Source organism: Hordeum vulgare, chromosome 6H (assembly GCF_904849725.1).
Source record: "Hordeum vulgare subsp. vulgare chromosome 6H, MorexV3_pseudomolecules_assembly, whole genome shotgun sequence".
Classification (NCBI taxonomy): domain Eukaryota; kingdom Viridiplantae; phylum Streptophyta; class Magnoliopsida; order Poales; family Poaceae; genus Hordeum; species Hordeum vulgare.
In genome coordinates, this window is record NC_058523.1 from 378,342,236 (window position 1) to 378,353,718 (window position 11,483).

Genomic DNA, 11,483 nt, shown 5'->3' on the forward strand with positions numbered 1-11,483 from the left:
GGATCGCAGCTAAGTCCCCGAGTGCGACGTTAAGTGCACACTCGGAGAAAGTTCATACTTAGACGATTCTGGATCGCGGCTAAGTCCCCGAGTGTGACGTTAAGTGCACACTCGGAGAAATTTCATACTTAGGCGATTCTGGATCGCAGCTAAGTCCCTGAGTGTGACGTTAAGTGCACACTCGGATAAAGTTCATACTTAGGCGATTCTGGATCGCAGCTAAGTCCCCGAGTGCGACGTTAAGTGCACACTCGGAGAAAGTTCATACTTAGGCGATTCTGGATCGCAGCTAAGTCCCCGAGTGCGACGTTAAGTGCACACTCGGAGAAAGTTCATACTTAGGCGATTCTGGATCGCAGCTAAGTCCCCGAGTGTGACGTTAAGTGCACACTCGGAGAAAGTTCATACTTAGGCGATTCTGGATCGCGGCTAAGTCCCCGAGTGTGACGTTAAGTGCACACTCGGAGAAATTTCATACTTAGGCGATGCTGGATCGCAGCTAAGTCCCTGAGTGTGACGTTAAGTGCACACTCGGAGAAAGTTCATACTTAGGCGATTCTGGATCGCAGCTAAGTCCCCGAGTGGGACGTTAAGTGCACACTCGGAGAAAGTTCATACTTAGGCGATTCTGGATCTCAACTAAGTCCCCGAGTGTGACGTTAAGTGCACACTCGGAGAAAGTTCATACTTAGGCGATTCTGGATCGCAGCTAAGTTTTTTTTTGAGACCGGAGTCTGCGACCGTGGAAGAACTTTGAACCTGCAAAAAACTCAATCTGCTTTATATTATTTCACCAATACTTGTTCTTTACATTGCTTCAGTCGACGGTCACGTGTAGAAGCGCTTCAGGAGATCTCCGTTCCATGCTCGCGGCTCGTCTATCTCCCTGTCGACGTTGTAGAGTCTGTATGCTCCATTGTTCAACACCTTTGAGATGATGAAGGGTCCTTTCCAGGTAGGAGCCAACTTGTGAGGTCTTTGCTGATCCACTCAGAGCACCAGGTCGCCTCCTTGGAATGTACGACTCCTGACGTGTCGCGCGTGAAAACGCCGGAGATCTTGTTGATAAATGGTTGAGCGAGTCAGTGCCATCTCGCGCTCCTCCTCTAGAAGGTCCACTCCGTCTTGCCTTGCTTGTTCTGCTTCAGCTTCGGAGTAGAGTTTGACTCGTGGAGCGTTGTGAAGTAAGTCACTCGGAAGGACTGCTTCTGCTCCGTAGACGAGGAAGAACGGTGATCGCCCTGTAGATCTGTTTGGGGTTGTGCGAAGACCCCAAAGCACTGAAGGTAGCTCGGTGACCCAAGCGCCAGCGGCGTGTCCCACCTCTCGTAGGAGTCGGGGCTTCAAACCTTGCAGAATAAGTCCGTTCGCCCGCTCTGCTTGTCCATTGGATTGCGGGTGCGCCACGGAAGCAAAGTCCACTCGGATACCTTGGCTTGTACAGAAACCTTTGAATCTGTCCGAGTCAAAGTTTGTCCCGTTGTCCGTGATTATGCTGTGAGGTACACCGAATCTGGAGATGATGTCCCTGACAAACTTGACGGCTGTTGAGGCGTCGAGCTTCTTGATGGGCTTGGCTTCGATCCATTTCGTGAACTTGTCGACTGCCACCAACAGATGCGTGTATCCACCTTGGCCTGTCCTGAATGGACCGACTGTATCTAATCCCCACACTGCAAACGGCCACACAAGAGGGATTGTCTTCAACGCAAACGTCAGCTTGTGGGACTTGTTGGAGTAGAACTGGCAGCCCTCACATCGGTCAACCATATCTTTAGCCATCTCGTTCGCCTGCAGCCAGAAGAAACCAGCCCTGAATGCCTTGGCGACGATTGCTCTCGAAGAGGCGTGATTTTCGCAGGTTCCCGAGTGAATATCCTCCAGGATCAGCTGCCCTTCCTCTGGAGAGATGCATCGTTGAAGAACGCCTGAAACGCTTTCCTTGTACAATTGGCCATCAATGACAGTGAATGACTTTGACCTTCGGACTATCTGCCTGGCCTGGACTTCGTCTTCTGGTAATTCCTGCCTCAGGATATATGCAATGATCGGCATAGTCCAATCGGGGATGACAGCAAGAATCTCCATGATCAAATCAACCACAGCAGGTACATCGACTTCAGTCGGATCTGTTGAACTCTTTGGTTGTACTGGTTCCTGTGTAAAAGGATCTTCTTTGACTGAGGGAAGGTGAAGGTGCTCGAGGCAGACGTCACTCGGGACTGGTCTCCGAGTGGATCCGAGTTTTGCCAACTCATCAGCTGCTTGGTTCTTCAGTCTCGGAACATGGTGAAGTTCTAGACCTTCAAACTTATTCTCAAGCTTCCTCACTGCATTGCAGTATGTGGTCATGGTGGGGTTCCTGATGTCCCACTCTTTCATCACTTGATTGACCACCAAATCTGAATCGCCGTAGACCACCAGGCGACGGACGCCGAGTGAGATGGCCATGCGCAATCCATAGAGGAGAGCTTCATACTCTGCCTCGTTGTTGCAGGAATCGAAGTGTATCTGCAACACGTACTTGAGTTTGTCGCCCTTTGGCGATATGATCACAACGCCAGCGACGGAGCCATTCAACATCTTGGACCCATCAAAGAACATTGTCCAATGGGCCGAGAAGATGTGGGTCGGTTGCTGTTGTTCTACCCATTCTGCTATGAAGTCAGCCAGAGCTTGAGACTTAATAGCTTTCTTGGCCTCGAACTTGATATCGCAGTACAACATCTCCATTGCCCACTTCGCCACTCGGCCTAACGCGTCCCGATTGTGGAGAATTTCCGACAACGGAGCATCAGAAACGACAAACACCGAGTGGTCTTGAAAATAATGAGCCACCTTCTTCGCAGTCATGTAAACCCATAGATAAGTTTTTGATAGTGGGGATACCTCTGCTTGGAAGGAGTCAGGACCTCGGAGACGTAGTACACTGGCCGCTGAACTTTGTATGCTTTGCCTTCTTCTTCTCGTTCGACTGTAAGAACAGTACTGACGACTTGATTTGTAGCCGCAATGTACAGAACAAGGGGCTCTTTACTGAGCGGAGCAGTAAGAACCGGCTGGGTGGAAAGTAGGACTTTGAGGTCGTCGAATGCGACTTGGGCTTCGTCTATCCACTCGAAAGTATCTGATCTCTTCATGAGTCGGTACAGAGGAAGTGCTTTCTCGCCGAGTCGACTGATGAACCTGCTCAAAGCCGCTAGGCAACCTGTGAGCCGTTGAACATCGTGTATTCTGACCGGCCTCTCCATTCGGCCAATGGTCCCGATCTTTTCGGGGTTGACATCGATCCCTCATTCGGAAACGAAGAAACCGAGTAACTTTCCGCTGGGAACGCCGAATGAACATTTGGCGGGGTTGAGCTTGATATCATACCTACGAAGGTTGGCGAATGTTTCTGCCAAGTCAGTCAGCAGGTCGGAACCTTTGCGTGACTTGACTACGATATCATCCATATACGCCTCCACATTCCGACCGATCTGGTCGAGGAGACATTTTTGGATCATGCGCATGAAGGTAGCTCCTGCATTCTTCAAACCGAATGGCATAGTGATGTAGCAGAAGCACCTGAATGGGGTGATGAAGGCTGTTTTTAACTCATCGGGACCATACAGACGGATCTGATGATAGCCCGAATAGGCATCAAGAAATGACAGACGCTCGCAACCCGCAGTCGAATCGACAATTTGATCTATGCGGGGGAGCGGAAAATGGTCTTTCGGGCAGACCTTATTGAGATGCTTGAAGTCGATGCACATTCGGAGCGACTTGTCCTTCTTGGGCACCATGACAACATTGGCGAGCCACTCGGAGTGGTGAACCTCATGAATGAAGTTGGCTGCCAGCAGCTTGGCCACCTGCTCCCCGATTGCTTTCCTCTTGTGCGCGGCGGACCGGCGCAAGCGCTCTCGGACGGGCCGAGCGACGGGGTCCACATGCAGTCGGTGCTCAGCCAACTCCCTGGGTACACCTGGCATGTCAGAGGGCTTCCATGCGAAGATGTCCCAGTTCTCACAGAGGAATTGGGTGAGCTCGGCTTCCTATTTAGGATCGAGGGTGGTGGAGATGTTCGTCGGGGCAGCAGTGGCGTCCGTCGGGTGGATGCTGACCTTCTTCGTCTCTCCCGCCGACTGGAATGCAGACTCTAAAGCTGGCTTCTTCGAGCGCATCAGGTCGGCGGGGTCGACTGTTTTCTTGTACTCGTCAAGCTTGAGGACGGCCATCTGCTGGTCGGCGATTCTTGATCCCTGCTGCAGGCACTCTTCGGCTCGCTGTCGATTGCCCGTGATGGTGATCACGCCTTTCGGGCCTGGCATCTTCAGCTTCAAGTATACATAACATGGACGGGCCATGAAACTCACATATGCTGGGCGGCCCAGAATTGCGTGGTAAGCGCTCTGGAAATCCACCACCTCAAACGTGAGCTTTTCCTTGCGAAAGTTCTTGTCGGAGCCGAAAACGACGTCCAACGCGATCTGGCCGAGTGACTTGGCCTTCCGTCCAGGGACGACTCCATGGAACTGCATGTTGCTCTCGCTGAGTTTGGACATCGGAATGCCCATCCCCTTGAGAGTGTCGGCGTACATGATGTTCAAACCGCTGCCGCCGTCCATGAGGACTTTGCGCAGTCGGACTCCTTCTACCACCGGGTCGACGACCATAGCTTGTCTTCCTGGGGTGGGTACATGTGCTGGATGATCCGACTGGTCAAAGGTGATCGCAGTCTGAGACCATTTGAGGAACTTGGGGCTGGCAGGGGTGGCCATGTTCACCTCCCTGTTCACCAGCTTCAGTGGACCCGAAGCTGGCGGCGCCCGAGGCGGAAGCGGAGATGGCGGCGGCGGCGGCCCTAGGGTTTGGGCGCGGCGGCGGCGGCGACAGGTGAGGTGGGGGAGGACCTAGGTTAGGCTAATACCATATAAGACGTAGGATTTTGGGGAACTCGCTCAACTCTCTATGGGATGGCCTATCACATATATATAATGATGCACAATGTACAATCAAGTCGTATATTAATACGGTATAAATTACACTGTTGGGCTACTATACTACAAAGTCTAACATGGACACTTAATGCTGACTGAACCATATAGAATGGTGAAAGCACTACAAGTGGAGGAAAATAAGAACGGCAGCTATGAAATATGAAACGCTACCTGGTGGCTGAGCTGATACTACTACTTCTCATCGTCCTACTTGAAAAAAGTTCTTATTACTCTTGAATTTGTTACAGTGGAACATATAGAATGCTTAAAGTATCATGTAATATAATTCGTGATACTTCAATAAGTTACAGTTGAATTTGTTTTGCAGCTTTGCATACAAGAAACTTGAAAGAAAAAACATTCTGCCCCGCTAAATATAGTATTATTCACTTGTCTCGGAAATCTGAGAAACCACCTTCTCTGCGTCCTCCCATCTTCTGCTTGTATGTTCTGAGTTTAGCAGATGGGCAGGGGTTCGCCGTTCCACTCCTTGAGGCACTCAAGCAGTGCATCGATGTGCTTGCCTTGGTTAATGGCCACGAGCACCTTGTTGAGCTCCTCGCCGGGTGATCGTGTCTTCTCTCCGGTTAGGTATACAGTTCCGAGCTCCTCACGCACAAACCGGTAGAGAGGGTACGAGCGACACTCGGTGATTCTGTTGGGCATTTCAGCTGTGCCGCTCTCTACGGCAGCGCGTGCAGCCTCGACCGCCCGGGGCAGCGTCTTGCGTAGCTCCTCCTCAAATAAGGCAACCTTTGCCAACACGGAAGTCTCCGCATCAAACTCGGCCATGCCATTGGAGAGGGCGCGCTCCACAAGCACACCACGTAGCTTCTTCATGAGTGGATAGTTAGGGCTGCAAGGGTCGTCGGCGTAGGCAAACACTGCCTCGCGCTCAATCTCCTGGAGCAGGTCTTTCTCGCAGAAGCGCGCAACGTGAAGGCCACCGGTGGAATTGGTGCTTAGTGTCTTTTTTGCCACCGTCATCACACAGCTCTTGACTGCGCTCTTGACATTCTCCTCGATGTGGCGTAGGTCAATAGCTTGGCAGAGGGCAACCAAGAAAGTCGAGGACATGAGCTTGAGGATTTCAATGGCCTCTGCAGTCTTCCTGGAGGAGATGAGACCAAGAGAGTTAACGTCCTGGTTGTGTTGCTCGGCGCTCTGGACGTGATTGGTCACCGGGTTGCCCAAGAACTGCAGCTCCGAGCAGTAAGAGGCCATGGCGATCTCGGCGCCTTTGAAGCCGTAGTCCAAGCTTGGGTTGCGGCCACCGGATAGGTTTGATGGTAGACCATTATTGTAAAGGTCATTGACAAGCTCTGAGAATTGAGCAAACATGAGCTTGCCAATGGCTGCGATTGCGAGGCGGGTATTGTCCATGGACACGCCAATAGGGGTCCCTTGGAAGTTTCCACCGTGAATCGCCTTGCCACGGGAGACATCAATGAGCGGGTTGTCATTGACGGAATTGATCTCACGCTCAATTGACTTGGTGGCAGCACGAATAACTTCGATTTGTGGTCCAAGCCACTGTGGGGATGTCCGGAGTGCGTACCGGTCTTGCTTAGGCTTCATCAGCGGATCAAGATCGCCAAGCTTCTTTGCAAGCTTCATGTAGGAGCTTCCCTCCAAGATGTGCTCCATGATAGCAGCTGCCTCTATCTGTCCTGGATGGTGCTTGAGCTTGTGGGTAAGGTGATCGGTGAATTCCGGTTTGCCGTTCATGACCTCGCAGAACACGGCAGAAATGACCTCCGCGAGGAGAGCAAGAATGTTTGCCTCGAAGAGCACGGTGGACGCAAGAGCAGAGCCCACAGCCGTGCCATTCACCATGGCGAGACCTTCCTTTGGTTGCAGCTCGAAGAAGCCGCCATGGATGCCAGCTATCTTGAACGCCTCGGCGGCGTTCACCTTGGTGCCATCTGGGCCAATCGCCACGGAGTTGTCGCGGCCGGTGATCAGTCCGGCAATGTAGGAGAGCGGAACCAGGTCACCCGACGCGGTGATGGTGCCACGAAGGGGCAGGCACGGCGTGACATTGGCATTGAGCAACTTGGCAACCGCCTCGAGGATCTCGAACCGGATCCCAGAGTATCCTTGAAGGAGGGTGTTGATGCGGACGAGCATGGCCGCACGTGTGGTCGCAGCCGGCAGAACATGAGCGTCGGAGCCGGTGCCGAACGCACCAGCGTTGAGGAACCTGATGAGCTCTCTTTGGAGGGCGCCTCCCTCCTTGGTCCTCCGGTGGGACGTTGCACCGAAACCGGTGGTGACACCGTAGCTGTCGGTGCCGTTCATCATGCTGTTCATGACCCAGTCGCTGCTGGCCTTGACACGCTCGCGGGCAGACTCGTCGAGCTCCACCACCACCTCGCCAGCAGCTGCCACGGCCGCGACCTTGGCGATGCTCAGGCTTGCGCCCTCGATCGTCACCACGGGCTTGCGGTACTCTGCCACCATCCTCTTCACTTCGTCCAAGTGGCTACCCGTCAGCTCCTCCGCCGCCTTCCCCCAGTTAAGCGGGTCGGCATGCTGGATTGCCATGCACAAGATGTTGCCGTTGGCAGCAGCCTCGCCATTCTCGCACTCCATCTCACTTGCGAATGGACAAGTTAGCTAAAGCACTAGTCTGAAGGATATGAAGGGTGATGTAGTGTTGGTTCCCTGCAGGGGCTCGTGAGAAGAGTGGTGTAGCTAGAAGTTGCTGCTCTTCTTGGAGAGGAATGTATGCGGAGGCAGGTTTAAATAGGGACCGTGGGATGAGGATGGAGTTGGTAGTACCACTTTTTTGAAGAAAAAAAAGGTAATACCACTTTTAGTACCACCGAGGCACTAGAGGCGGTAGGTGCGTATTTTCTGAGGCGTATGAGGCGCCAACGTACGGTGTGGAAACTTCGTTGTTGGGTGGTTTACGCGGGGTTGGTGCCTTGTGCGACCTTGCTCGGTCTCGTTCTTCCTTTTCATGGCTCCGGTCAACCTTATCATTTTTCTACCTCGCACGAGGATAACTTGTTCCAACCGACGTCAGGCAGCAGGTCCATCTTCTTGGGGTTAGAGGTCTTTTCCAAAAAAAAGTATTTCTTTCGTTCTATATTATAAAGCAAACAACACCGAGCACATGACATTTACAGCACACTGCGCCTTTTGATAGGCAACGTTTTCCTTCGAAAAACCCAGAGCCCCTCAGCGACGCACATCAATCTGACCGACGGGGCGCAAATCGGGACTGCTGATCAGCGATGGCCTCGCCTGCTGATCGGGGGAAAGAGAAGGAGGCGCTCTCGCCCAGGACGGAGAGGGTAAAACTTGCGGAGGCGCACAGTAAGATGGAGATAACTGATGAGGAAACGACCCCGCTGGTGCTTGACGGTCTGGAGGAGGGATCGAAGGAGAAGTGGTTGTTGGTCAAAAAAGTTCTTCACCGACATACTCTCCACATCCAGACGAAATCCAACACGCTCCGGCCAGCGTGGGGGAACCCTAAGGGTTTGTCCTTCAAACATGCGGGGGAAAACATGTTTGTGGCAGAATTTGCATGTCAAAGGGATCGTGATCGCGTGTGGGAGGGATCACCATAGCATGTCAGTAAGAATGTCGTGATCTTGTCTAAATTTGATGAGTGCATGCGACCGTGTGAGTTAAAGTTTGACAAGCTGCAGCTATGGGCTCGAGTGTTGAACCTCCCGTTCAATCTCCGAGCTGAACAGTGAAGTACATCAATTGCACATCAGATCGATAAAAAAGCAAGAACTGTCCAGCTTGATCATGCAGCCGGCTACCTAAGGGCGAGAGTCAACATGGAGGTGGACAAGCCCTTGAGGAGGTGGATACTAATAGAATCAAAGAGGAGGAAGTGCATGTATATATATGATATTGTCTACGAGAACGTACCACACTTCTGCTTCTCATGTTGCAAGTTGGGTCATTCAGACCTTCTGTGCACTATGCCTGGAACACGAGATGAGAATGGTGACCTTCCGTTTGGGAAGGGTGTGCGTGCGCAGAATGAGAGGAAAAATACCGTGTAGGGGGATAGATCGACGAGGGAGAGTTCTGCTGCCCTAAAGAATAAAGCGGATACACGCAACTCAAGCACAATAGCCAAGAGCACGACCGAGGTTACATCCTGGTTAAGCAACCGCGGAACCAACAGAAGATAAAGGGAGGGCCTTAGACTCAGAACCATATGTATAGAAGGGTGAATCGGCCCCTTCTAACAATTGCTCCCCATCAGGCAGAAGATGGACCAGCTAGGGAGAATGCTTCTCTCGGGGACCCACCAGAGGGTTCGGAAACTGAGAGGGAGACAAAGAAAAAGAAACCTACCCCGAATAATTCAGATTCTTCGGCAGCGGCTGCGAGTCAGCCCTGCCCGCAGCAATGAGTTGCTTAAGCTGGAACTGTCGAGGGCTTGGTAACCCTTCGACAGTTCGAGAGCTTCATAGTGTGGTGAAGCAGGAAGGGCCCTGTCTCCTATTTGTGATGGAGACAAAAATCTCAGCACAAAGGGTGGAGAGCTTCAGAACCATTTAGGTTTTGCAGGGTATTTTGCGGTGAACAGTACTCGCCTTAGTGGTGGTATTGGTTTGTTCTGGAAGGATGAGCTAGATGTAGAACTGAAGAATTATAGCTCATGCCATATTGATGTTCTGATTAAGAAAAAGAACCGAGCCTAGCAAGAGTGGAGGGTCACGGGGTTCTATGGAGCTCCATTAGTGAAGGATCGGCCACATAGCTGGAGATTTCTTCGAACACTCTTTGGAATACAACATGATGCGTGGCTTTGTGTTGGTGATTTCAATGAGACCTTGACTGCGTCTGAACACTTCTCTCATGCAGATCGTCCTGAATATCAAATGAGGGCGTTCAGAGAGTCGGTCGATGACTGCTCGCTACTCGACCTCGGTTGGTCAGGAGCGGAGCATACATGGGATAATGGACAGCAGGGAGACGCAAATGTTAAAGCCAGGTTGGACCGTGGTCTTGGCAATCTTCGGTTCGTCAACATGTTCCCTAACACGCGTGTTCGGCATATTGGAACCATGGAATCTGATCATTGCTTTGTTCTGGTGGATCCAAGGGAAAATTTGGCCGTAGCAGGTGCAAGAACTGGTAGGCAGTTTTGGTATGAGCATGTTTGGCAAACTCACGTTGATTACGACCAGTTTGTGCTTCGGCAGTGGCATAAGGGAGCTGGACAACAGGGTTTGGCCGGGGTGGTGAATGCCCTGAGCGACATGCAGCAGATGCTGGCTAACTGGGGGCGAAGGAGTTTGGAACTTAACACGCAAAGTGAAGAAGATGCGCGCCAAACTTGATCGCTTACGAGCACGCTTCTTGGGGTGTGGCCCTACCGACAAAGAGCGCAGTGGGCAAACAACTTCGTGAAGCTCTCCGAGAGGAGGAAATTTGGATACGACAACGGTTCAGAGTCTTGTGGCTACGGAAAGGGGACTGTAACACGGGATATTTTCATGCTCAAGCAGCTCAAAGAAAACGTATTAACAAGATTGAGTGCTTTGAGCGAGCCGACAGTTCAACGTGTCAAATGATTGAAGAAAATCATGCAGAAGACCACGACTTCTCTGAAGCTCTATATACCTCCCAGGGTTTTAAGCCCATGGACGAACCGCTCGACCTGGTTCCGCCCAAGGTGATGCCGCATATGAATGAGCACCTCGACAAGCCATTTACGACTGATGAGGTTCGGACGACATTGTTTCAGATGACCCCATCCAAAGCACCAGGGGTGGATGGTTTCACGATGAGCTTCTTCCAACAGCATTGGGATCTTCTCAAAGACGACATAGCGCTAGCTGTGCTGGATTTTTTGAATGGCGGGGAATTTCCAGTGGGTATGAATGACACGTCCATAACTCTCATCCCAAAAGTCACGTACCCGCAACGTATTTTCCAATACATGCCAATTTCATGATGCTCAGTTTTGTAGAAGGTTGCTTTCAAATGCATTACTAACAGAGTTAGGGAGTCCCCGAAGAAATTATTAGTGAAGAACAAAGTGCTTTTATTCCTGGTCGACTTATCACTAATAAAGTATTAGTTTCTTATGAGAGCGTACATGCAATGAGGAGGAGGAAGAAGGGCAAAAATCATGCGTGTTCTATCAAACTTGACATGATGAAAGCGTATGACCGGGTCGAATGGCACTATCTAGAAGCTATCATGTTAAGATTGGGTTTTAGCTCAAGTTTTGTTAGACTGACGATGAAATGTGTGACTTCTGTCAGGTTTACAATTCGTGTGAATGGGGAGTTGCTGCCTTACTTCACCCCATCTAGGGGTCTCCGCCAAGGGGACCCTTATTCGCCTTATCTGATCTTGCTATGCGCTGAAGGATTTACCATGCTTTTGAAAAATCTGGGTGGTGCACAAGTGGATAGAGGAATCAGAGTAAGCAATAATTCACCTTGGGTCAATCATCTTCTCTTTGCAGATGACAGTCTAATCTTCATGAATGCAAAGGAGGAAAGTGAT

At 51.3% G+C, this 11,483-nt stretch overlaps 1 protein-coding gene across 1 annotated transcript; it reads right to left on the minus strand.

Moving 5' to 3' along the window:
* Window positions 1-5,223: 5,223 nt before the first annotated feature.
* LOC123404696 (phenylalanine ammonia-lyase) lies at window positions 5,224-7,697 on the minus strand. The gene has a single exon (XM_045098645.1). It carries the CDS (start codon window positions 7,578-7,580, stop codon window positions 5,442-5,444), a length of 2,139 nt encoding a protein of 712 aa, XP_044954580.1. The 5' UTR covers window positions 7,581-7,697; the 3' UTR covers window positions 5,224-5,441.
* Window positions 7,698-11,483: the final 3,786 nt, after the last annotated feature.